The following is a 26,808-nucleotide window of genomic DNA, read 5'->3' as shown; positions in this document are numbered from 1 at the left end:
TGGTAAAAATGGTGGCTTCCTACGAAGCAATTCCATTCGGCAGATTTCACGCAAGAACTTTTCAGTGGGATCTGCTGGACAAATGGCCCGGATCGCATCTTCAGCTGCATCAGCGGATAACCCTATATCCAAGGACAAGGGTGTCTCTCCTGTGGTGGTTATAGAGTGCTCATCTTCTAGAGGGCTGCAGATTCGGCATTCAGGATTGGATGCTGGTGACCACGGAGCCCAGCCCGAGAGGCTGGGGAGCAGTCACACAAGGAAAAAATTTCCAGGGAGTGTGATCAAGTCTGGAGACTTTTCTCCACATAAATATACTGGAGCTAAGGGTAAATTTATAATGCTCTAAGCTTAGCAAGACCTCTGCTTCAAGGTCAGCCGGTATTGATCCAGTGGGAAAAACATCACGGCAGTCGCCCACGTAAACAGACAGGGCGACACAAGAAGCAGGAGGGCAATGGCAAAAACTGCAAGGACTTTTCGCTGGGCGGAAAATCATGTGATAGCACTGTCAGCAGTGTTTCATCCCGGGAATGGAAACTGGGAAGCAGACTTCCTCAGCAGGCACGACCTCCACCCGGGAGAGTGGAAACTTCATCGGGAAGTTTTTTCCACATGATTGTAAACCGTTGGGAAATACCAAAGGTGGACATGATGGCGTCCCGTCTGAACAAAAAACGGGACAGGTATTGCGCCAGGTCAAGAGACCCTCAGGCAATAGCTGTGGACGTTCTGGTAACACCGTGGGTGTACCAGTCGGTGTATGTGTTCCCTCCTCTGCTTCTCATACCTAAGGTGCTGAGAATTATAAGACGTAGAGGAGTAAGAACTATACTCATGGCTCCGGATTGGCCAAGAAGGACTTGGTACCCGGAACTTCAAGTGATGCTTACAGAGGTCTTATGGCCTCTGCCGCTAAGAAGGGACTTGCTTCAGCAAGTACCATGTCTGTTCCAAGACTTACCGCAGCTGCGTTTGTCGGCATGGCGGTGGAAAGCCGGATCCTAAGGGAAAAAGGCATTCCGGAAGAGGTCATTCCTACCCTGGTCAAAGCCAGAAAGGAGGTGACCGCACAACATTATCACCACATGTGGCGAAAATATGTTGCGTGGTGTGAGGCCAGGAAGGCCCCACAAAGAAATTTCAACTCGGTCGTTTCCTGCATTTCCTGCAAACAGGAGTGTCTATGGGCCTCAAATTGGGGTCCATTAAGGTTCAAATTTCGGCCCTGTCGATTTTCTTCCAGAAAGAATTGGCTTCAGTTCCTGAAGTCCAGAAGTTTGTCAAGGGAGTATTGCATATACAACCCCCTTTTGTGCCTCCAGTGGCACTGTGGGATCTCAACGTAGTTCTGGGATTCCTCAAATCACATTGGTTTAAAACCAGTCAAATCTGTGGATTTGAAGCATCTCACATGAACAGTGACCATGCTCTTGGCCCTGGCCTGGACCAGGCGAGTGTCAAATTGGTGGTTTTTTCTCAAAAAAGCCCATATCTGTTTGTCCATTCGGACAGGGCAGAGCTGCGGACTCGTCCCCAGTTCTCTCCCTAAGGTGGTGTCAGTGTTTCACCTGAACCAGCTTATTGTGGTGCCTTGCACCTACTAGGGACTTGGAGGACTCCAAGTTGCTAGATGTTGTCAGGGCCCTGAAAATATGTTCCAGGACGGCTGGAGTCAGGAAAACTGACTTGCTGTTATCCTGTATGCACCCAACAAACTGGGTGCTCTTGCTTCTAAGCAGACTATTGCTAGTTGGATGTGTAATACAATTCAGCTTGCACATTCTGTGGCAGGCCTGCCACAGCCAAAATATGTAAATGCCCATTCCACAAGGAAGGTGGGCTCATCTTGGGCGGCTGCCCGAGGGGTCTCGGCTTTACAACTTTGCCGAGCAGCTACTTGGTCAGGGGCAAACAGGTTTGCTAAATTCTACAAATTTGATACCCTGGCTGAGGAGGACCTGGAGTTCTCTCATTCGGTGCTGCAGAGTCATCCGCACTCTCCCGCCCGTTTGGGAGCTTTGGTATAATCCCCATGGTCCTTTCAGGAACCCCAGCATCCACTAGGACGATAGAGAAAATAAGAATTTACTTACCGATAATTCTATTTCTCGGAGTCCGTAGTGGATGCTGGGCGCCCATCCCAAGTGCGGATTATCTGCAATACTTGTACATAGTTACAAAAATCGGGTTATTATTGTTGTGAGCCATCTTTTCAGAGGCTCCGCTGTTATCATACTGTTAACTGGGTTTAGATCACAAGTTGTACGGTGTGATTGGTGTGGCTGGTATGAGTCTTACCCGGGATTCAAAATTCCTCCCTTATTGTGTACGCTCGTCCGGGCACAGTACCTAACTGGCTTGGAGGAGGGTCATAGGGGGAGGAGCCAGTGCACACCACCTGATCGGAAAGCTTTACTTTTGTGCCCTGTCTCCTGCGGAGCCGCTATTCCCCATGGTCCTTTCAGGAACCCCAGCATCCACTACGGACTCCGAGAAATAGAATTATCGGTAAGTAAATTCTTATTTTTCCGGAACTTGAGATATCTGAAGTCAAGCAAGCTGCCCTCCCACTAGAAAATTATGAATATTAAGGCCACTCCACTATCAACCCCTCTCCTACGTATTAAACATCCCCTACTACTCTGGAAGTCATGTACCAGGGCCTTTCATTCAGCCCAATGTCCCCTTCTACAGTTTAGTGTTCTCCTTCCTGCCCCATCTGTGCAGTAAAGGAATGATTAGCAGAAATTATTTCTCCAGGTCCCACATGCTGAGCGACAGATAGAACACCCCCTACCGCCCGCGGGACATCAAAGCTGCCGCTGCCAGCACCCCCGCCTACTGCTGGAGGATGGGTAGGGGCCCCAGTGCATTGCTGTGCCCAGGGGCCTACACTGCTGTTAAGACGGCTCTGCCTGGCACCATTTTCTGTGTGTTTCCAATGGGTAGATGGCTATATCTTTTTTTATTTACATGGGATGATCACGTTTTAAGTGCAGATATCTATACCTGGGATAATTTTCCATGTGTTTCCATTGGGGAGATGGCTATATAGTGCATCCGGAAAGTATTCACAGCACTTCACTTTTTCAACTTTTTGTTATGTTACAGCCGTATTTTAAAATTGAAAAAAACAAAACATTTTTACACACAGTACCCCACAATGACAACGTGAAAATAAAAAACTAAGAAATCACATGTACATAAGTATTCACAGCCTTTGCTCAATACTTTGTTGATGCACCTTTGGCAGCAATTACAGCCTCAAGTCTTTTTGAATATGATGCCACAAGCTTGGCACACCTATTACCCCTTTCACACCACACGGGTCAGTGTGCAGTGTGAAAGGGCCATGGTCGAATTCCCGGGTCGCCTGACCCGGTAATACAACCCGGTAATAAAGCAGGGTTAGGGTCAGTGGCAGCGTGAACGGGTTCACTACATAGGGAGAGGAGGCACGGAGATGAGCTCATCTCCCAGTGCCGCGCCCACTGCCAGCTCCGCCCCCTGCCGCTATGGCAATTGACCCGGCATATTGCCAGGACGGAAAGCCAGCTGTAGGGTCCAATGCCGGATCCCACCCAGGAAGGACCCGTTTCCAATTCCTGGGTGGGATCCGGCATTGGCGATGTGAAAGGGGTATATTTTTGCGCAGTTTCGCCCATTCCGCTTTGCAGCACCTTTCAAGCTCCATCAGGTTGGATGGGAAGCGTCGGTGCACAGCCATTTTCTGATCTCTCCAGAGATGTTTAATCGGATTCAAGTCTGGGCTCTGGCTGGGCCACTCAAGGACCTTCACAGAGTTGCTCCTGCCTGTAACTCACTTGGTAATGGAGATATCAGGGGTGCTACTATCACTTAGCAATGGAGAGATCAGGACTTCTCATGTGTTCTATATTATATGGGATGCAGTGAAACCACTGGCCAGCTCTGCCGTGTGGACAGTCTCTCGTGCTCTGCAGCCCGGACAATGACAGGCACAAGGAGGAGGAGGGCGTCGCTGCAAGAGTCAGCGCCTCACCCTTTGCACAAGGTAACAGATTAATCAGGTGAGGTGGCAGTCTGTGTAATCCCCTGCCAGCAAGAGCATTCTCTCTGCTTTTCAGTAAGGTGGTGAGGTGACGGTCTGTCTCTGCTTAACAGCTAGCACCTGCTGCGTGTCCCCGCAGCAGCATCCCGGCTGTCACTCACAGCGCAATACTCACCCTTACCCTCTTTAAGGAGCAAATAGGAGCAGACTCTGCCCTCACCTTTCGCTGATTCGGCGGCAGTACCACATAGCTGGCGCCCATTGCAGGTCTGTGACCTGCACCTCTTGACAATTCTATGACCCATCTCTACAGTGGTGCCCTCCTCACTATGGCGCTCTATTCAGTACGTACCCTGGGTAATAGTCGAGCGGCCCTGCCCTCACACTGTACAGTCTGTCACTAATCCACTGTTTTCTCCGGGGCAATCTAAGCGGGCCACCCCTTAGATCCCCCACCCATAGGCAGCTGCCTAAAGCTGCATAATGGGAGAACCAGCCCTACCCAAAATTTCCAAAGAAATAGTGCATGTCAACAAAAGGGGTGTGGTCTCACAAAAAAGTGACGTGGCCACACAATGACACCCCCATCTCAAATTACACCACACAGTGGCACAATCTTAGTCACATTACACCTCATGTAGTAGTGCAGCTTATACACATAATGCCCCCATTAGTAGTGCCACTTATACATAATGCCCCCCGTAGTAGTGCTGCTTATACACATAATGCCCCCATTAGTAGTGCCACTTATACATAATGCCCCCCGTAGTAGTGCTGCTTATACACATAATGCCCCCAGTAGTGCGGCTTATACGTAATGCTCCCAGTAGTAGTGCCGCTTATATATAATGCCCACAGAAGTGCCGCTTAAAACTCATTATGCCCCCCCCCCCCCCCCCCCACACACACACACACACACACACACACACACACACACAGATACACACATATAATTTGTCACTCAATCTCCCTCCACTTACCTTCTTGCTGGCCTGATCTGTTACAGTTTGTCCTCCTCTGCATCCTGGTCCCACATAGCTCTGCCCCCTCAGCCCCGTGACGCTCTGTCCCCTTTTCTGCCAAACACTGCCGCTGTCGGGGGGGGGGGGGGGGGGGCTTCAAGCTGCCGGTATTGCTGCCTGACAAACAGTGTGTCAGGCGCAGCAGCCAGCAGCAGCAGGGGAAAACAGGCGCAGCAGCGGAGATGCAAAGCAGGGAAAGCGTCTCTCTAGCCTGGCGCTTCCCAACTTTGTATCCCCTTCTTGAGTGGGTAGCGCCGGGTCTGTCTCTATGTTATGTTTAAGTAATGAGTATGTCCAGTAAGAAGGATACTTACTTGAGGATGCATATGTATACATGCTTTAATGCTATCATATATAAAAAAGATATAGCCATCTTCCCACATAGAAAACAGTCCCAGGTATACATATCTGCGCTTATAACGTGATCATCCCACGTAAATAAAGAAGATATAGCCATGTACCATTTGGAAACGCATAGAAAACAGTCCCAGGTATATGGAAATGTTGTTAAAAATGCGGTCATCCAATGTAAATTTAAATAGATTTTTCTATACAGTAGTTTAGAAAACAGGATTATTAAAGTGTACTACAGCTTAAGTATCCCTTATCCAAAATGCTTGGGACCGGAAGTATTTTGGATATCTGATTTTTCCGTATTTTGGAATAATTACATACTATAATGAGATTTCATGGTGATGGGACCTAAGTCTAAGAACAGAATTCATTTATGTTTCATATACACCTTGTACACACAGCCTGAAGGTCATTTAATACAATAATTTTAATAACTTTGTGTATTAAACAAAGTTTGTGTGCATTGAGACATCAGAAAACAAAGGTTTCTCTTACGTCCTAGAGGATGTTGGGGTCCATTTAGTACCATGGGGTATAGACGGGTCCTTTAGGAGCCACTGGCACTTTAAGAGTTTAATAGTGTGGGCTGGCTCCTCCCTCTATGCCCCTCCTACCAGACTCAGTTTAGAAAATGTGCCCGGAGGAGCCGGTCACAGCTAGGGGAGCTTTCCAGAGTTTCTCTAGTAAGAGTTTTCTAAGAGTTTATTATTTTACAGGGCGGCTGCTGGCAACAGCCTCCCTGCTTCGTGGGACTTAGGGGGAAAGTAGTGTCCAACCCTCTGAGGTTAATGACCACTATCTCCGCTGACAGGACACTGAGCTCCTGAGGGAAATGATCGCAAGCCCCACGAGGCGACCGCTCACTCCCGCAGCACGGCCGCCACCCCCAAACAGAGCCAGAAGAAAGAAAAGTGGTACTACACCGGTGGCCCGATAAGCGGGTCGCTGGTGCATATGGCGGCACCAAGGGTAGGAGCGCAGCTGTAATACGATGCGCTCCGGCAGGGCTCAGTTGTACAGGGTGCAGGCGCGTGAGGGGCGCCATGAGCCGGCATAAGATCACCCTAAAACTGAGCCAGCATAAGATCACCCTAAAAACTAAAACTGGACTGAAGAGCAAAGCGGCAATGGCAGAGGTAACAAGAATCCTCCTCTGGACAGAAATGCACGCTGTATCGCTGTCAGCAATCTTCATTCTGGGAGTGGACAACTGGGAAGCAGACTTCCTCAGCAGACACGATCTCCATCCAGGAGAATGGGGCCTCCACCCGGAGGTGTTCGAGGAGGTAACAAGTCGTTGGGGTGTACCTCAAATAGACACGATGGCCTCCCGCCTCAACAGGAAGCTTCGGAGGTACTGTTCCAAGTCGAGAGACCCGCAGGTGGTGGTGGTGGACGCCCTGGTAACTCTGTGGGTGTTCAAGTCAGTGTATGTGTTCCCTCCACTTCAACTCATCCCAAGAATTCTCAAACTCATGAAAAGAACAAGAGTTCAGGCGATCCTCATTGTTCCGGACTGGCAAAGAAGGGCTTGGTACACGGATCTTCTGGTACTACTGCTGGAGGATCCAATGCCTCTTCCTTTTCGCGAAGACCTTCTGCAACAGGGGCCGTTCTCTTATCAAGACTTACCACGGCTACGTTTGACGGCATGGAGGTTGAACGCTTGATTTTAGCTCGGAAGGGCATTCCGAAAACAGTAATTCCTACCCTGGTACAGGCTAGGAAAGGAGTAACGTCTAAACATTACCATTGGATTTGGAAATAGTATTGGTGTGAATCCAAGAAGTTTCCTTCGGTGGAGTTTCAACTAGGATGGTTTTTTCTCCTCTTTCTAGAGGCAGGTGTGGATGAGGGTCTACGCTTGGGCTCCATAAAAGTCCAGATTTCGACCTTGTCCATTTTCTTCCAGAAACAATTGGCTGCTCTCCGTGAGGTTCAGACTTTCTTGAAAGGGGTTCTGCACATCCAACCACCTTTTGTGGCTCCTATGGCTCAGTGGGATCTTAATGTGGTGCTGCAGTTCCTGCAATCGGATTGGTTCAAGCCTTTACAGGAGGTAGAAGTCAAGTTTCTAACTTGGAAGGCTGTCACACTGTTGGCTTTGGCTTCTGATAGGCGTATGTCAGAATTGGGGGCCTTGTCCTACAAGAGCCCCTACTTGATTTTCCATGAAGATAGGGCTGTGCTCAGAACGCATCAACAATTTCTTCCAAAAGTTGTGTCAGCTTTTCATATCAACCAACCTATTGTGGTGCCAGTGGCTACTGACTCCTCAATTACCTCAAAGTCCTTGGATGTTTTGAGGGCTTTGCAGAGTTATGTGAGGAGAACTTCTCGTCACAGAAAGTCGAACGCTCTGTTTGTCCTTTATGCTCCCAACAAGATTGGGTGTCCTGCTTCTAAGCAGACAATTTCTCGCTGGATCAGGTTCACTATCCAGTCCGCTTATTCTACGGCAGGCTTGCCATGTCCAAATTCTGTTAAGGCCCACTCTACTTGTAAGGTGGTTTCTTCCAGGGCGGCTGCCCGGGGTGTCTCGGCTTTGCAGCTTTGCCAACCAGCTGCTAGGTCAGGGTCGAACACGTTTGCGGAAGTTCTACAAGTTCGATACTTCGGCCTCTGAGGACCTAAAGCTTGGTCAATCTGTTCTGCAGGAACCTCAGCACTCTCCCTCCCATACTGGGAGCTTTGGTACATCCCTATGGTACTAAATGGACCTCAGCATCCTCTAGGATGTAAGAGAAAATAGGATTTTAATTACCTACTGGTAAATCCTTTTCTCGTAGTCCGTAGAGGATGCTGGGCGCCCGCCCAGTGCTTCGTTTTCCTGCATTACTACTTGGTTAAGTATTGGTTCAGCTATTGCTGTTCCTCTTTCATGCATGGTTAGCATTTTTTTTTCAGGTTACATGCTGATTGGCATGGTTGCTTCATGTTTCATGCTAGATAACATGGTTTCTTCGTGTTGCATGATGGTTGTCATGATTTCTTCATGTTTCATCCTGGTTAGCATGATTTCTTCATGTTGCCTGCTGGTTGACATGGTTTCTTCATGTTTCATGCGATTTTGCATGATTTCTTCGTGGTACATGCTGGTTAGCATGGTTTCTCCATTTTGCATACTGGTCAGCATGATTTTTTCAATTCGGTTCGAGCTGGTGTGAATCTCACCACTATCTGTGCATTTCCTTCTCTCAAAGTATAACCGTCTCCTCGGGCACAGTTTCTAGACTGAGTCTGGTAGGAGGGGCATAGAGGGAGGAGCCAGCCCACACTATTAAATTCTTAAAGTGCCAGTGGCTCCCAAAGGACCCATCTATACCCCATGGTACTAAATGGACCACAGCATCCTCTATGGACTACGAGAAAAGGATTTACCAGTAGGTTATTAAAATCCTATTTTCACTATCTCGGTTTCACTAAAAAAAAATCTGTATTTCGGAATATTCCGTATTTCGGAATATTTGGATATGGGATACTCAACTTGTATTACACCTTATGCAATGGTATGTGTACATATATTATGCTATATAATAAATATGGGATAATGCACTTTTTACTGCAAATGATAAGGATATTATAAGTCACTTAGGGGGTCTGACTTACATATAATTTGATGTTATATGATTTTTTTTTTAGTTTGTAATTCTTGAAATTAAGTAAAAATTTATGACATCTAGTGTCTTGGAGGTGAACTGCAGGCAATCATCCCGATCATCCCTTTCTGTGATCATCCTTTTAGTACATCCCGGCACACAGTAATGTGTGCAATTATTATATAGGGGGGAGGGGATTGTACAGTGATATGTGATGGGGCATAACACAGCTCCCGGCGCACACTGATATGTGGGATTATTATATAGAGGAGAGGGGACTGTACAGTGATATATGATTGGGGATAACACAGCTCCTGGCACACACTGATATGTGGTATTATTATATAGGGGAGAGGGGACTGTACAGTGATATATGATGAGGGATAATACAGCTCCCGGCACACACTGATATGTGGTATTATTATATAGGGGAGAGGGGTCTGTACAGTGATATATGATGGGGGATAACACAGCTCCCGGCACACACTGATATGTGGTATTATTATATAGGGGAGAGGGGACTGTACAGTGATATGTGATGGGGGATAGCACAGCTCCCTACACACTGATATGTGGTATTATTATATAAGGGAGAGGGGAATGTACAGTGATATATGATGGGGATAACACAGCTCCCGGCACACACTGATATGTGGTATTATTATATAGGGGAGAGGGGACTGTACAGTGATATATGATGGGGTATAACACAGCTCCCGGCACACACTGATATGTGGGATTATTATATAGAGGAGAGGGGACTGTACAGTGATATATGATTGGGGATAACACAGCTCCTGGCACACACTGATATGTGGTATTATTATATAAGGGAGAGGGGACTGTACAATGATATATGATGGGGGAGTAACACAGCTCCCGACACACAGTGATATGTGGTATTATTATATAGAGGAGAGGGGACTGTTCAGTGATATATGATGGGGATACTAGTATAGCTCCCGGCAAACACTGATATGTGGTATTATTATATAGAAGAGAGGGGACTGTAAAGTGATATATGATGGGGGAGTAACACAGCTCTCGACACACACTGATATGTGGTTTTATTATATAGGGGAGGGGGGGCTGTACAGTGATATATGATGGATAACACAGGTCCCAGCACACACTGATACGTGGTATTATTATATACGGGAGAGGTGACTGTATAGTGATATATGATGGGGATACTAGCACAGCTCCCGGCAAACACTGATATGTGATATTATTATATAGAGGAGAGGGGACTGTACAGTGATATATGATGGGGGAGTAACACAGCTCCCAGCACAGACTGATATGTGGTTTTATTATATAGCGGAGAGGGGACTGCACAGTGATATATGATGGGGATAACACAGCTGCCAGCAAACACTGATATCTGGTATTATTATTATTATATTCGGAGAGGGGACTATATAAGGGGTAATAACAAAGCTCCTGGCACACACTGATATGTGGTATTATTATATAGGTAAGAGGGGACCGTACAATGATATATGATAGGGGATAACATAGCTCTTGGCGCACACTGATATGTGTAATTATTATTATTATATAGAGGAAACGAGACCATACAGTGATATATGCGGGGAAATAGCTCCTGGAACACACTGATATCTGATATTGTTATAATATGGGGGTGAGGCAACCATACACTAATACAGTATATGAAAAGGAATTACACATCTTCTGGTGCAAACTGTTTTGTATTATTATGTAGTGTAGCCACATTGCAGGAGCCAGCATTTTGGTGTCACCCCCTCGGGAGCGGCCCGCACGCTCCATGTGATGTCACTGGGGCATGGCCTAACCCGGACACTTAGAGGAATGTGAGGATAGATCTTGGGGAGAAAGAGTGGCTAATAATTGGCAGGTCTGGATCTAGCTTTACAGTTATACAGGGAGAGATTCCTCTGTCAGCTGTGGAATATGTGTGTGAGGACTAAATATGATAATTGTCAGGGTTGCACGATTTAAATCAAATCATTAAATCAAAATGTTAAAAAACTACAACTTTTGCTTAGAAAGAGATAGACGTGTAGGTGGGGGCAGTCTATTTTTTGTTTTTAGCTCAGTTGGGGAGAATAATGGATGGGGTATAGGAGATTCTACCAATTATTTAGTACTACCGAGTGACGTATGCTGGAATACTATGGCAGACTGTTTGGAGTCCTTTCTAAAAAACTGGCCCATTCTTGTTAGAGCATGTGATGAAAAATAAGAATTTACTCACCGGTAATTCTATTTCTCGTAGTCCGTAGTGGATGCTGGGAACTCCGTAAGGACCATGGGGAATAGCGGGCTCCGAAGGAGGCTGGGCACTCTAGAAAGATTTCAGACTACCTGGTGTGCACTGGCTCCTCCCACTATTACCCTCCTCCAAGCCTCAGTTAGGATACCGTGCCCGGACGAGCGTACACAATAAGGAAGGATTTTGAATCCCGGGTAAGACTCATACCAGCCACACCAATCACACCGTACAACTCGTGATATGAAACCCAGTTAACAGTATGAAACAACTGAGCCTCTCAACAGATGGCTCAACAATAACCCGATTTAGTTAACAATAACTATGTACAAGTATTGCAGATAAACCGCACTTGGGATGGGCGCCCAGCATCCACTACGGACTACGAGAAATAGAATTACCGGTGAGTAAATTCTTATTTTCTCTGACGTCCTAGTGGATGCTGGGAACTCCGTAAGGACCATGGGGATTATACCAAAGCTCCCAAATGGGCGGGAGAGTGCGGATGACTCTGCAACACCGAATGAGAGAACTCCAGGTCCTCCTCAGCCAGGGTATCAAATTTATAGAATTTTGCAAACGTGTTTGCCCCTGACCAAGTAGCAGCTCAGCAAAGTTGTAAAGCCGAGACCCCTCGGGCAGCCGCCCAAGATGAGCCCACCTTCCTTGTGGAATGGGCATTGACAGATTTTGGCTGTGGCAGGCCTGCCACAGAATGTGCAAGTTGAATTGTACTACAAATCCAACGAGCAATAGTCTGCTTAGAAGCAGGAGCACCCAGCTTGTTGGGTGCATATAGGATAAACAGCGAGTCAGATTTTCTGACTCCAGCCGTCCTGGAAACATATATTTTCAGGGCCCTGACCACGTCTAACAACTTGGAGTCCTCCAAGTCCCTAGTGGCCGCAGGCACCACAATAGGCTGGTTCAAATGAAACGCTGACACCACCTTAGGGAGAAACTGGGGACGAGTCCTCAATTCTGCCCTATCCATATGGAAAATCAGATAAGGGCTTTTATAAGACAAAGCCGCCAATTCTGATACTCGCCTGGCAGAAGCCAAGGCCAATAACATGACCACCTTCCACGTGAGATATTTCAGATCCACGGTTTTTAGTGGTTCAAACCAATGTGATTTTAAGAAACTCAACACCACGTTGAGATCCCAAGGTGCCACAGGAGGCACATATGGGGGCTGAATATGCAGCACTCCCTTTACAAATGTCTGAACTTCAGGTACTGAAGCTAGTTCTTTCTGAAAGAAAATCGATAGAGCCGAGATCTGTACCTTAATGGAACCTAGTTTTAGGCCCATATTCACTCCTGCTTGCAGGAAATGCAGAAATCGACCTAGTTGAAATTCCTCAGTTGGGGCCTTTTCGGCCTCACACCATGCAACATATTTCCGCCATATGCGGTGATAATGATTTGCTGTAACCTCTTTCCTGGCTTTAATAAGCGTAGGAATGACTTCCTCCGGAATGCCCTTTTCTTTCAGGATCCGGCGTTCAACCGCCATGCCGTCAAACGCAGCCACGGTAAGTCTTGGAACAGACAGGGCCCCTGCTGTAGCAGGTCTTGTCTTAGCGGCAGAGGCCACGGGTCCTCTGAGATCATCTCTTGAAGTTCCGGGTACCATGTTCTTCTTGGCCAATCCGGAACCACGAGAATTGTGTTTACTCCTCGCTTTCTTATTATTCTCAATACCTTTGGTATGAGAGGCAGCGGAGGGAACACATAAACTGACTGGTACACTCACGGTGTCACCAGAGCGTCCACAGCTATCGCTTGAGGGTCTCTTGACCTGGCGCAATACCTCTCTAGTTTTTTGTTTAGGCGGAACGCCATCATGTCCACCTGTGGACGACCCCACTGATGTACAATCATTTGGAAGACTTCTGGATGAAGTCCCCACTCTCCCGGGTGGAGGTCGTGTCTGCTGAGGAAGTCTGCTTCCCAGTTGTCCACTCCCGGAATGAACACTGCTGACAGTGCTAGTACATGATTTTCCGCCCATCGGAGAATTCTTGTGGCTTCTGTCATTGCCATCCTGCTTCTTGTGCCGCCCTGTCGATTCACATGGGCGACTGCCGTGATGTTGTCTGACTGGATCAGCACCGGCTGGTGTAGGAGCAGGGATTTTGCTTGACTTAGGGCATTGTAGATGGCCCTTAGTTCCAGAATATTTATGTGAAGGGAAGTCTCCTGACTTGTCCATAGTCCTTGGAAGTTTCTTCCCTTTGTGACTGCCCCCCAGCCTCGCAGGCTGGCATCCGTGGTCACCAGGACCCAGTCCTGAATGCCGAATCTGCGACCCTCCAGAAGATGAGCACTCTGCAGCCACCACAGAAGAGACACCCTGGTTCTTGCAGACAGGGTTATCAAGCGATGCATCTGAAGATGCGATCCGGACCACTTGTCCAACAGATCCCACTGAAAGATTCTGGCATGGAACCTGCCGAATGGAATTGCTTTGTAAGAAGCTACCATCTTTCCCAGGACCCGCGTGCAGTGATGGACCGATACCTGTTTTGGTTTCAGGAGGTCTCTGACTAGAGAAGACAACTCCCTGGCTTTCTCCTCCAGGAGAAACACTTTTTTCTGGACTGTGTCTAGAATCATCCCCAGGAACAGTAGACGTGTCGTCGGGACCAGCTGTGACTTTGGGATATTCAGAATCCAGCCGTGCTGGTTCAGCACTTCCTGAGATAGTGCTACTCCCACCAACAACTGTTCTTTGGACCGTGCCTTTATTAGGAGATCGTCCAAGTACGGGATAATTAAAACTCCCTTTCTTCGAAGGAGTATCATCATTTCCGCCATAACCTTGGTAAATACCCTTGGTGCCGTGGAGAGTCCAAACGGCAGCGTCTGGAATTGGTAATGGCAATCCTGTACCACAAATCTGAGGTACTCCTGGTGAGGATGGTAAATGGGGACATGCAGGTAAGCATCCTTGATGTCCAGGGAAACCATGTAATCCCCCTCGTCCAGGCTTGCAATAACCGCCCTGAGCGATTCCATCTTGAACTTGAATTTTTTTATGTACATGTTCAAGGACTTCAAATTTAAAATGGGTCTCACCGAACCGTCCGGCTTCGGTACCACAAATAGTGTGGAATAGTAACCCCGGCCTTGTTGAAGTAGGGGTACCTTGATTATCACCTGCTGGGAATACAGCTTGTGAATTGCCGCTAGCACCGCCTCCCTGTCTGAGGGAGCAATCGGCAAGGCAGATTTTAGGAACCGGTGGGGTGGAGCCGCCTCGAATTCCAGCATGTATCCCTGAGATACTACTTGAAGGATCCAGGGATCCACCTGTGAGCGAGCCCACTGATCGCTGAAATTTCTGAGGCGGGCCCCCACCGTACCTGGCTCCACCTGTGGAGCCCCACCGTCATGCGGCGGACTTGGAAGAGGAAGCGGGGGAGGACTTTTGTTCCTGGGAACCTGCTGTCTGTTGCAGCCTTTTTCCCCTACCTCTGCCTCTAGACAGAAAAGACCCTCCTTTTCCACGCTTGCTTTTCTGGGTCCGAAAGGACTGAACCTGATAAAATGGCGCCTTCTTAGGCTGTGAGGAACATGGGGTAAAAATGCTGACTTCCCAGACGTTGCTGTGGAAACTAGGTTGGAGAGACCATCCCCAAATAATTCCTCCCCTTTATAAGGCAAAACTTCCATGTGCCTCTTGGAATCTGCATCTCCCGTCCACTGACGAGTCCATAAGCATCTCCTAGCAGAGATAGACAATGCACTTACTTTAGATGCCAGCCGGCAAATTTCCCTCTGTGCATCTCTCATATATAAGACTGAATCTTTTATATGGTCAATCGTTAGCAGAATAGTGTCTCTGTCTAGTGTGTCAATATTTTCTGACAGTTTTTCTGACCATGCAGCGGCAGCACTGCACATCCAAGCTGACGCAATAGCTGGTCTAAGTATAATGCCTGAGTGTGTGTATACAGACTTCAGGATTGCCTCCTGCTTTCTATCAGCAGGCTCCTTAAGGGCGGCCGTATCCTGAGAGGGTAGTGCCACCTTTTTTGACAAACGTGTGAGCGCTTTATCCACCCTAGGTGGTGTTTCCCAACGTGACCTATCCTCTGGCGGGAAAGGGAACGCCATTAGTACCTTCTTAGGAATTACAAATTTTTTATCAGGGAAAAGCCACGCTTCTTCACACACTTCATTTAGTTCATCTGATGGGGGAAAAACTACGGGTAGTTTTTTCTCCCCAAACATAATACCCTTTTTTGTGGTACCTGGATGTAAATCAGAAATGTTTAACACCTCTTTCATTGCCTCAATCATGCAGTGAATGGCCCTGACAGGCATTAGGTTTGACTCATCGTCGTCGACACTGTTATCAGTATCCGTGTCGACATCCGGGTCTGCAAACTGAGGTAGCGGGCGTTTTAGAGCCCCTGACGACCCCTGAGGCACCTGGACAGGCACGAGCTGAGATCCCGGCTGTCCCACATTTGGCATGTCGTCAAATTTCTTATGTAAAGAATCTATACGTGCACTCATTTCTTTCCATAAGTTCATCCACTCGGGTGTCTGCCCCGCAGGGGGTGACGTCCCTTCAAAGTGCATCTGCTCCGCCTCCACCTCATTATCCTCATCAAACATGTCGACACAGCCGTACCGACACACCCCACACACACAGGGAATGCTCAACAGAGGACAGGACCCACAAAAAGCCCTTTGGGGGGACAGAGTGAGAGTATGCCAGCACACACCAGAGCGCTATATATATACAGGGACTAACTGAGTTATGTCCCTAATAGCTGCTTTTCATATAATATATGTATATATACTGCCAAATTTAATGCCCCCCCTCTCTTTTCCCTCTTGCTGTTACTGTATATTGCAGGGAAGAGCCAGGGAGCTTCCTTCCAGCCGAGCTATGAGGGAAAAATGGCGCCAGTGTGCTGAGGAGATAGGCTCCGCCCCTTTTTCGCGGCCTATTCTCCCGCTTTTTATGGAATTCTGGCAGGGGTATTTACCTCATATATAGCCTCTGGGGCTATATATTGAGGTATTTTAGCCAGCCAAGGTGTTATTATTGCTGCCTCAGGGCGCCCCCCCCCCAGCGCCCTGCACCCTCAGTGACCGGAGTGTGAAGTGTGAGAGGAGCAATGGCGCACAGCTGCAGTGCTGTGCGCTACCTTGGTGAAGACAGAGTCTTCATGCCGCCGATTTTCCGGACCATCTTCTTGCTTCTGGCTCTGTAAGGGGGGCGGCGGCGCAGCTCCGGGACCGAACACCAAGGACTGGGCCTGCGGTCGATCCCTCTGGAGCTAATGGTGTCCAGTAGCCTAAGAAGCCCAATCCGGCTGCAAGCAGGCAAGTTCGCTTCTTCTCCCCTTAGTCCCTCGCTGCAGTGAGCCTGTTGCCAGCAGGTCTCACTGAAAATAAAAAACCTAAGTCTATTCTTTCTAAGAGCTCAGGAGAGCCCCTAGTGTGCATCCAACCTCGGCCGGGCACGAATTCTAACTGAGGCTTGGAGGAGGGTCATAGTGGGAGGAGCCAGTGCACACCAGGTAGTCTGAAATCTTTCTAGAGTGCCCAGCCTCCTTCGGAGCCCGCTATTCCCCATGGTCCTTACGGAGTTCCCAGCATCCACTAGGACGTCAGAGAAACATAGATGATATCCCACAAGATATTATTAACAAAGTTAATAACTTACTTTGGTATTAAGTGGAGTGCTGACGATTATTTGGCTCGACTGAAACCTGTAGCTGTAGCCCTGGATCGTGCACAAACACGCAACTGCACAGTGAGGTCATACAAGTGTGGAAGAAGCTGTTAGATGATCTTGAAGAGATTGGAAACTACAGCAATGTAGTAAAGATGGAAAAGGCAAGAGCTAAAATTGCACTCACAGATGCCCACTTGCTGGCTAATCTACTTGATCCTAGGTATTGAGGAAAAAAGCTTAGTCCTGCTGAAATTGAGACTGCTATAGAGTTTGCTGATGTCAATAATCGTCAAATTATGCCGGTCATCATCAACTTTCGTGCATTCATGAAACCATTGGCACCATACATGTTTGAAGTGGACACTTTATGCCAAGTATCTCCTCTAGCCTGGTGGATGTCCTACGCATCTCAACTTCAGTTAGACACTTCTGTAGTAAATCTTATGAAGCAGGTGTTCACCTCAGTTTCATCAAGTGCAGGAATGGAAAGGATTTTTTCAACATATGGGTTTTGTACAATCCAAAACATGCAACAGATTGGGAAATTATAAAGCAGGTTGCATGCTACCAAGCATTTTATGTTGAGGACAAACGTGAGGACGTGAACAAAGACATGTACATGTTTGACTCAGACTCAAACAAGTGATTGAGTGAAATTCAGAGCCTAATTGTACTTCTTGATGCAACTGTTTGGTGTGTATTTGTTCTATTACTGTTATTTTTGATACTGTTCTCACTTCAAAACTTGTTCATGTATTACTAAAACAAGGTGTAAACATCTAAAATTAAGCAGTTTACTTAAAAAAAATATTAATACAAAAATCCTATTTAAATCACAAAAATTTGATTTAAATCAATAAAAACTGATTTCAGTCAAATAAATAAGAATAATTTTTTTTTTATAAAAAAAATGTTTTTTTATGCAACCTGCCTAAGATGCAGTATTGGATCATCTGTGAGACCATTGGCCATCTGAGTAGCCCTAATGTTACTCAGGTGTCCCTCGCAGCTCTGTAGCTGAGGAAGTCACTTTATTTTTGGGAACGCTACCCGGCTCCAGACTGTGGGTCACTGGGCATTGTGTGCGACGATGCAGCCCTCATTCCGTGCACACACAGAAGCAAACATCTCCGACTTAGGTCCTGTCAGGGGTTCTTGTTTTACAGAACAATACAGACAGTGTCGGTGGCTGTGAGAGACTAATTAGCTTCAGTATAAGAGATTATCCTTTAGTAAATGCCTCATGTTACCCGACATTGGAAGAAGACACAACTTTGGACGGTGAGTAATTACAGACTAATTAAGCTTTTTGGAAACTTCCAATTGCTTAATTAGTCCTCAAGTGGGTGCCACCGGGATCCCAGAGCAAGTGCCGGTGACTTTCCGTAAACCTAACGATTTCAGGAAAAATCAGACTGGTCTGCAGGTGCATGAAGATAAGACACAGTTATTACTATAGAAATCACTGCATCCAATTTTCAGTCCTGCAATTGAATAGGAAAACGCCACGGCCCATTTTTTTTTTATTTGCCGCCCGCAATTGAATCCCCCCCCCCCCCTCCCCCCATAATGTCGTCACCATACTCTCAACAGCATTCTTCAAGGTTCAGAAGTGGAGGATTAGAATTCAGCTTCATAAGGGGAAGGTTATGTTTAGCCACCAGTGGGATAGTTAAGGTAAATTAGTAATACTACCTGCCAGAAACACAGTAGGATTACTGCCAGACCCACAAGGCCCCTCTGGAGCCGCCGGTCTCGCCGCACCAGGTGGGTCACCACTAGACCACCAGGAACCGTTTGTCAACATTATAATCATATAGTAATTTCAACATACTCTTGTAGACATTATGAATGCTTCTTTTCTTCCCCGAATAATGGAACGTAGACAGAGATTTAGCCTCAATTTAGTAAGCTATTACTAGAATGTCCACATATATTCAAGATGGAGGTAACCGTCCTCTATATCAGTATGGCAGGTGAGGCAAAAGATGCACATAATCTGAGTGAGATTTTAGACCTATAGTAGACGTTACCATCCGGAAAATCCTGGCCTCCGCGGCTTGTTGTATTAGGAGCTGCAAGTCTTCCACCATGCCATTTACAGCTAGGCAGCCATATTTATACTCTAACAGTAAATGTTTTAAAAGGATTAAGATGTTTGGGAAGAATATTCATTTTGACTGAAATGATCCAGCACAGCCACAGAATTATTATTTTGCTTATTTCTAATTTCATAGATCTTTCAGTCGTAACAAAGAGAAATATTTTGAAAGGAAATTAATAAAGTTTGTCATTTTAAAAGTACACACTTATGTCTTGGTCCATGCATACATGTATGTCTTGTAAGGTGTCACCATGTATTTCTCCATGCAGGAGTTGGAGTATATAGAAGGTAGAAGGACACAGGGGTCTGTATAAGGACGTGATGATGGAGAATCACCGGACCCTCACATCACTGGGTAAGAGTAGACTGTCATGTAGTGTAATGGAGAGAGCAGCTGTGGGGTTACCTAGATACACATCACTTGATAATCACATTTATACAATGTACTCTATCACATTGTGTCTCCTACAGATGGGGCCAGTAAAAGGAATACCCCAGAGAGATGTCACCGTCCTCTATATTCCCAGGACCATACAGAGGAGAATCACAGTGTCCCACAGGAGAATCAGGTAGATGGGATTTAGAGTCTTACCAATATAACTGAGTTACAATGCCAAAATAATTCAGTGACTTTTCATGATCTGATTTGTTGAGAAGCTATATATATCTAATACACTGATATTTTCTCTAACGTCCTAAGTGGATGCTGGGACTCCGTAAGGACCATGGGGATTAGCGGCTCCGCAGGAGACTGGGCACAACTAAAGAAAGCTTTAGGACTACCTGGTGTGCACTGGCTCCTCCCACTAAGACCCTCCTCCAGACCCCAGTTAGATTTCTGTGCCCGGCTGAGCTGGATGCACACTAGGGGCTCTCCTGAGCACCTAGAAAGAAAGTATATTTAGGTTTTTTATTTTCAGTGAGACCTGCTGGCAACAGACTCACTGCAGCGAGGGACTAAGGGGAGAAGAAGCGAACCTACCTGCTTGCAGCTAGCTTGGGCTTCTTAGGCTACTGGACACCATTAGCTCCAGAGGGATCGACCGCAGGACCCGACCTTGGTGTTCGTTCCCGGAGCCGCGCCGCCGTCCCCCTTACAGAGCCAGAAGCACGAAGAAGGTCCGGAAAATCGGCGGCAGAAGACTTCGGTCTTCACCAAGGTAGCGCACAGCACTGCAGCTGTGCGCCATTGCTCCTCATGTACACCTCACACTTCGGTCACTGATGGGTGCAGGGCGCTGGGGGGGGGGGGGCGCCCTGAGGGCAATAAATAACACCTTGGCTGGCAAAATATACATCATATATAGTCCCAGAGGCTATATAGATGTAAAATTACCCCTGCCAGTATCACAGAAAAAGCGGGAGAAAGTCCGCCGAAAAGGGGGCGGGGCTTCTCCCTCAGCACACTGGCGCCATTTTCTCTTCACAGTGCAGCTGGAAGACAGCTCCCCAGGCTCTCCCCTGTAGTTTTCAGGCTCAAAGGGTTAAAAAGAGAGGGGGGGCACTAAATTTAGGCGCAATATATGTATACAAGCAGCTATTTGGGGAAAAATCACTCAGTTATAGTGTTAATCCCTGCATTATATAGCGCTCTGGTGTGTGCTGGCATACTCTCTCTCGGTCTCCCCAAAGGACTTTGTGGGGTCCTGTCCTCAGTCAGAGCATTCCCTGTGTGTGTGCGGTGTGTCGATACGGCTGTGTCGACATGTTGGATGAGGAAGGTTACGTGGAGGCGGAGCAGAGGCCGATAAATGGGATGTCGCCCCCTGTGGGGCCGACACCAGAGTGGATGGATAGGTGGAAGGTATTAACCGACAGTGTCAACTCCTTACATAAAAGGCTGGATGACGTAACAGCTGTGGGACAGCCGGCTTCTCAGCCCGTGTCTGCCCAGGCGTCTCAAAGGCCATCAGGGGCTCAAAACAACGCCCGTTACCTCAGATGGCAGACACAGATGTCGACACGGAGTCTGACTCCAGTGTCGACGAGGTTGAGACATATACACAATCCACTAGGAACATCCGTTACATGATCTCGGCAATGAAAAATGTGTTACGCATTTTCTGACATAAACCCAAGTACCACATAAAAGGGGTTTTATTTTTGGGGAGAAAAAACAGCCACTGTTTTGTTCCCCCATCAGATGAATGAATGAAGTGTGTAAAGAAGCGTGGTTTCCCCCCGATAAGAAACTGGTTATTTCTAAAAAGTTACTGATGGCGTACCCTTTCCCGGGAGATATCCCTTAGGGTGGATAAGGCGCTCACACGTTTTTCAAAAGGTGGCACTGCCATCTTAGGATACGGCCACCTTGAAGGAACCTGCTGATAAAAAGCAGGAGGCGATCCTGAAGTCTGTATTTACACACTCAGGTTATATACTGAAACCTGCAATTGCCTCAGCATAAATAGTGCTGCTGCAGCGTGGTCTGACACCCTGTCAGATAATATTAATATGCTAAGACAGGGATAATAATATTTGCTAACATTGAGCATATTTAAGACGTTGTCTTATATATAAAGGATGCACAGAGGGATATTTGCCGGCTGGCATCCAGAATTAATGCAATGTCCATTCTGCCAGGAGGGTAGTAGAAACCCGGCAGTGGACAGGTGATACTGCATTTAAAAGGCACATGGAGATTCTGCCTTATAAGGGTGATGAATTGTTTGGGGATGGTCTCTGGGACCTCGTATCCACAGCAACAGCTGGGAAGAAATTTTTTTACCTCAGGTTTCCTCACAAAAGCCTAAAGAAAGCACCGTATTTTCAGGTACAGTCCTTTCGGCTTCAGAAAAGCAAGTGGGTCAAAGGCGCTTCCTTTCTGCACAGAGACAAGGGAAGAAGGAAAAAGCTGCACCAGTCAGCCAGTTCCAGGATCAAATATCTTCCCTCGCTTCCTCTGAGTCCACCGCATGACGCTGGGGCTCCACAGGTGGAGACAGGTGCGGTGGGGGCGCGTCTCGGGAACTGCAGGGATCAGTGGGCTTGCCCACAGGTGGATCCCTAGGTTCTGCAAGTAGTATCACAGGGATACAGGCTGGAGTTCGAGACGACTCCCCCTCGCCGTTGCCTCACATCAGCCTTGCCTGCTTCCCTCGGAGAAAGGTAGTACTGGCGGCAATTCACAAGCTGTACTTCCAGCAGGGTGAAATCAAGGTACCCCTCTTTCAACAAGGCCGGGGTTACTATTCCAAAATGTTGTGGTACTGAAACCAGACGGTTCGGTGAGACCCATTCTAAAATTGAAATCCTTGAACACTTATATACGAAGGTTCAAGTTCAAAATGGAATCGCTCAGGGCGATTATTGCAAGCCTGGAAAATTTCAGGGTATCACTGGACATCAAGGATACTTACCTGCATGTCCCTATTTACCCTCGTCACCAGGTGTACCTCAAAATTGTGGTACAGGATTGTCATTACCAATTCCAGACGTTGCCGTTGGTCTGTCCCCGGCACCGAGGGTATTTACCAAGGTACAGGTTGAGTATCCCATATCCAAATATTCCGAAATACGGAATATTCCGAAATACGGACTTTTTTGAGTGAGAGTGAGATAGTGAAACCTTTGTTTTTTGATGGCTCAATGTACACAAACTTTGTTTAATACACAAAGTTATTAAAATTATTGCATTAAATGACCTTCAGGCTGTGTGTATAAGGTGTATATGAAACATAAATGAATTGTGTGAATGTACACACACTTTGTTTAATGCACAAAGTTATAAAAAATATTGGCTAAAATTACCTTCAGGCTGTGTGTATAAGGTGTATATGATACATAAATACATTCTGTGCTTAGATTTAGGTCCCATCACCATGATATCTCATAATGGTATGCAATTATTCCAAAATACGGAAAAATCCCATATCCAAAATACCTCTGGTCCCAAGCATTTTGGATAAGGGAGACTCAACCTGTAATGGCCGAAGTACTTATCCCGTACTTGGACGATCTCCTTATAAAGGCGAGGTCCAGGGAGCAGTTGTTCGTCGGAGTAGCACTATCTCGGGAAGTGCTACAACAGCACGGCTGGATTCGGAATATTCCAAAGTCACAGCTGGTTCCTACGACGCGTCTACTGTTCCTGGGTATGGTTCTGGACACAGAACAGGATAAAAAGGGTTTCTCCCGGAGGAGAAGTCCAAGGAGTTGGCTTCTCTAGACGGAGACCTCCTAATACAAATACAGGTATTGGTGCATCTATGCACGCGAGCCTTGGGAAAGATGGTAGCTTCTTACGAAGAATTTCCATTCGCCAAGTCCCGTGCAAGGATCTTCCAGTGGGATCTGTTGGACAAGTGGTCCGGGTCGCATTCTCAGATGCATCGGCGGATAACCCTGTCTCCAAGGGCCAGGGTGTCGCTGTGGTGGTGACTGCACATCTTCTAGGGGGCCGCAGATTCGGCATACAGGACTGGGTCCCGGTGACCACGGATGCCAGCCTTCAAGGCTGGGGGGCAGTCACACAGGGAAGAAACTTCCAAGGCCTATGGAAAAGTCAGGAGACTTCCCTACACATAAATGTTCTGGAACTTTGGGCCATTTACAATGCCCTAAGTCAGGCTAGACCCCTGCTTCAACACCGGTCGGTGCTGATCCAGTCAGACAACATCACAGCGGTCGCTCATGTAAACCGACAGGGCGGCACAAGAAGCAGGATGGCGATGGCAGAAGCCACAAGGATTCTCCGATGGGCGGAAAATCATGTGTTAGCACTGTCAGCAGTGTTCATTCCCGGAGTGGACAACTGAGAACTTTCTCAGCAGACACGACCTCCACCCGAGAGAGTGGGGACTTCATCCAGAAGTCTTCCAAATGATTGTACACTGTGGGGAAAGGCCACAGGTGGACAGGATGGCGTCCCGCCTCAACAAAAAGCTACAAAGATATTGCGCCAGGTCAAGGGACCCTCAGGCGATAGCTGTAGACGCTCTGGTAACACCGTGGGTGTACCAGTCGGTGTATGTGTTCCCTTCTCTGCCTCTCATACCCAGGGTAATGAGAATAATAAGAAGGAGAGGAGTAAGAACTATACTCATTGTTCCGGGTGGCCAAGAAGAGCTTGGTACCCAGAACTCCAAGAAATGATCTCAGAGGACCCATGGCCTCTGCCGCTCAGACAGGACCTGCTGCAGCAGGGGGCCTGTCTGTTCCAAGACGTACCGCGGCTGCGTTTGACGGCATGGCGGTTGAACGCCGGATCCTGAAGGAAAAGGGCATTCCGGAGGAAGTTATCCCTACGCTTTTTAAAGCTAGGAAAGAAGTGAACGCAAACCATTATCACCGCATATGGCGGAAATATGTTGCGTGCTGTGAGGCCAGTAAGGCCCCAAAGGAGGAATTTCAGCTAGGTCGTTTTCTGCACTTCCTACAAGTCAGAGGTGACTATGGGCCTAAAATTGGGTTCCATTAAGGTCCAGATTTCGGCTCTATCGATTTTCTTCCAAAATAGAACTGGCTTCACTGCCTGAAGTTCAGACTTTTGTTAAGGGAGTGCTGCATAGTCAACCCCCGTTTGTGCCTCCAGTGGCACCGTGGGATCTCAACGTAGTGTTGGTTTTCCTGAAGTCGCATTGAGTTGAGCCACTTAAATCCGTGGAGCTACAATACCTCACGTGGAAAGTGGTCATGCTGTGGGCCGTGGCGTCGGCCAGGCGTGTATCAGAATTGGCGGCTTTGTCATACAAATGCCCTTATCTGTATTCTACATGGATAAGGCGGAATTGAGGACTCGTTCCCAATTCCTTCCTAAGGTGGTATCAGTTTTTCATGTGAACCAACCTATTGTGGTGCCTGCGGCTACTTGGGACTTGGAGGATTCCAAGTTTTCTGGACGTAGTCAGGGCCCTGAAAAGTATATGTTTCCAGGACGGCTGGAGTCAGGAAAACTGACTCGCTATTTATCCTGTGTGCACCCAACAAGCTGGGTGCTCCTGCTTCTAAGCAGACTATTGCTCGCTGGATCTGTAGCACGATTCAACTTGCACATTCTGCGGCTGGAATGCCGCACCCTAAATCTGTGAAAGCCCATTCCACGAGGAAAGTGGGCTCTTCTTGGGCGGCTGCCCGAGGGGTCTCGGCTTTACAAATTTGGCGAGCTGTTACTTAGTCGGGTTAAAACACTCTTGCAAGAGTCTACACGTTTGATACCCTGGCTGAGGAGGACCTAGAGTTTGCTCATTCGGTGCTGCAGAGTCATCCGCACTCTCCCGCCCGTTTGGGAGCTTTGGTATAATCCCCATGGTCCTTACGGAGTCCCAGCATCCACTTAGGACGTTAGAGAAAATAAGATTTTACTCACCGGTAAATCTATTTCTCGTAGTCCGTAGTGGATGCTGGGCGCCCATCCCAAGTGCGGATTGTCTGCAATACTTGTATATAGTTATTGCCTAACTAAAGGGTTATTGTTGAGCCATCTGTTGAGAGGCTCAGTTGTTATCATACTGTTAACTGGGTATAGTATCACGAGTTATACGGTGTGATTGGTGTGGCTGGTATGAGTCTTACCCGGGATTCAAAATCCTTCCTTATTGTTTCAGCTCTTCCGGGCACAGTATCCTAACTGAGGTCTGGAGGAGGGTCTTAGTGGGAGGAGCCAGTGCACACAAGGTAGTCCTAAAGCTTTCTTTAGTTGTGCCCAGTCTCCTGCGGAGCCGCTCATCCCCATGGTCCTTACGGAGTCCCAGCATCCACTACGGACTACGAGAAATAGATTTACCGGTGAGTAAAATCTTATTTTTTGTTTTATCTCAGTTAATGAAATCAGACAGTATTAAAATGGCATTTCATTATTTTGTGGGTTGTTTAGGGTGACGGTCTGACTATTATTAAGGTTGAAGTTCTAGAGGTAGAAGAAGAGACGTATGTGAGGGGTGATCAACAGTATAAGGAGGAGGAAATCCCTACAGATATCAGAACAGGTGAGTAATAATCACAAAGTACTGAGTCACATACTGTATCCAACTTGTTCATTCACTACAGCAATCTCTTGACCTACACCCTCCTCTGTTAGTATAGACTAATACTGTATCTGCCTAATGGATGAGTCAGGAGCCATCAGCCCCAATTATACCCCCAGAGAACTGACCTCCCCGCACTGTAAAAATAGGTTCTTTACAACAACTCATCCAGTGGAATGGTATTTTCTCCCTCCGCGTTCCCATCTGTTCTCCTCCTTCTGTGCAAGGGTCTCATCATCTGAGAGACGACTCTGACCCCAGGAGCGGTCTCGCTGCTCTGACAAGTATTTAAATGAGTAGTCACATATCAACTGGTGACATTCAAATTAGTAAAAACCTATTTAAGGGGACCCGCACTTTATCGCGATCCGGCGCGCCCGGTGGGAGTCGGGCCGCGCGCGCTGTCGTGGACACTGTGTCAGTACAGGGACCCCACTAGGCCACCAGGGCAAGGGCACAGGTCGGTTTCTCTCATAAACCATTTCTCACGCAGCCCACAGTACCGGTGGTTAAGTCCAGCAGGGGGAAAGGCTTAGACCTGTAGCCCCTCCCCCAGCCCCAGGGCGCCATTTAGAGTAAATGTTCCCGCCCTGGAGCTGCATATCTCTCTCTCTTCTCACTCCCAGCAGTGTTTGGGCGCCATTACACTTAGCTACACTGTTCCTGGGACTGTTTGGGCAAATCCTCCTCTGTAAAGCCGCCTGCATTTCAGCACTGTGCATCTTACTGGACACTTAAGTATTCTACATGTCTGTTGACAGTGCTAGTTAAGA

The 26,808-nt window shown here is 47.4% G+C and overlaps 1 protein-coding gene across 4 annotated transcripts in view; it reads left to right on the top strand.

Annotated features, from left to right (window-relative positions):
• LOC135054724 (gastrula zinc finger protein XlCGF17.1-like) overlaps nucleotides 1-26,808 on the top strand; it is a 56,458-nt gene that overhangs the window by 10,347 nt on the left and 19,303 nt on the right. For all 4 annotated transcript variants that reach the window (XR_010243557.1, XM_063958021.1, XM_063958020.1 and 1 more), the window contains exons 2-4: nucleotides 19,340-19,425; nucleotides 19,542-19,639; nucleotides 25,885-25,996. Coding sequence is in view for 3 of the 4 variants with exons in the window: in XM_063958021.1 (XP_063814091.1) it covers nucleotides 19,392-19,425; nucleotides 19,542-19,639; nucleotides 25,885-25,996 (244 nt within the window). In the remaining variant the exon portion in view is untranslated. The remainder of the gene's footprint in view (nucleotides 1-19,339; nucleotides 19,426-19,541; nucleotides 19,640-25,884; nucleotides 25,997-26,808) is intronic.

The sequence above is a fragment of the Pseudophryne corroboree genome, chromosome 3 (genome assembly GCF_028390025.1).
Source record: "Pseudophryne corroboree isolate aPseCor3 chromosome 3, aPseCor3.hap2, whole genome shotgun sequence".
In the NCBI taxonomy this organism is placed as follows: domain Eukaryota; kingdom Metazoa; phylum Chordata; class Amphibia; order Anura; family Myobatrachidae; genus Pseudophryne; species Pseudophryne corroboree.
The sequence above is the reverse complement of the archived record's forward strand: the minus strand, read 5'-3'. Positions and strand labels throughout refer to the sequence as shown.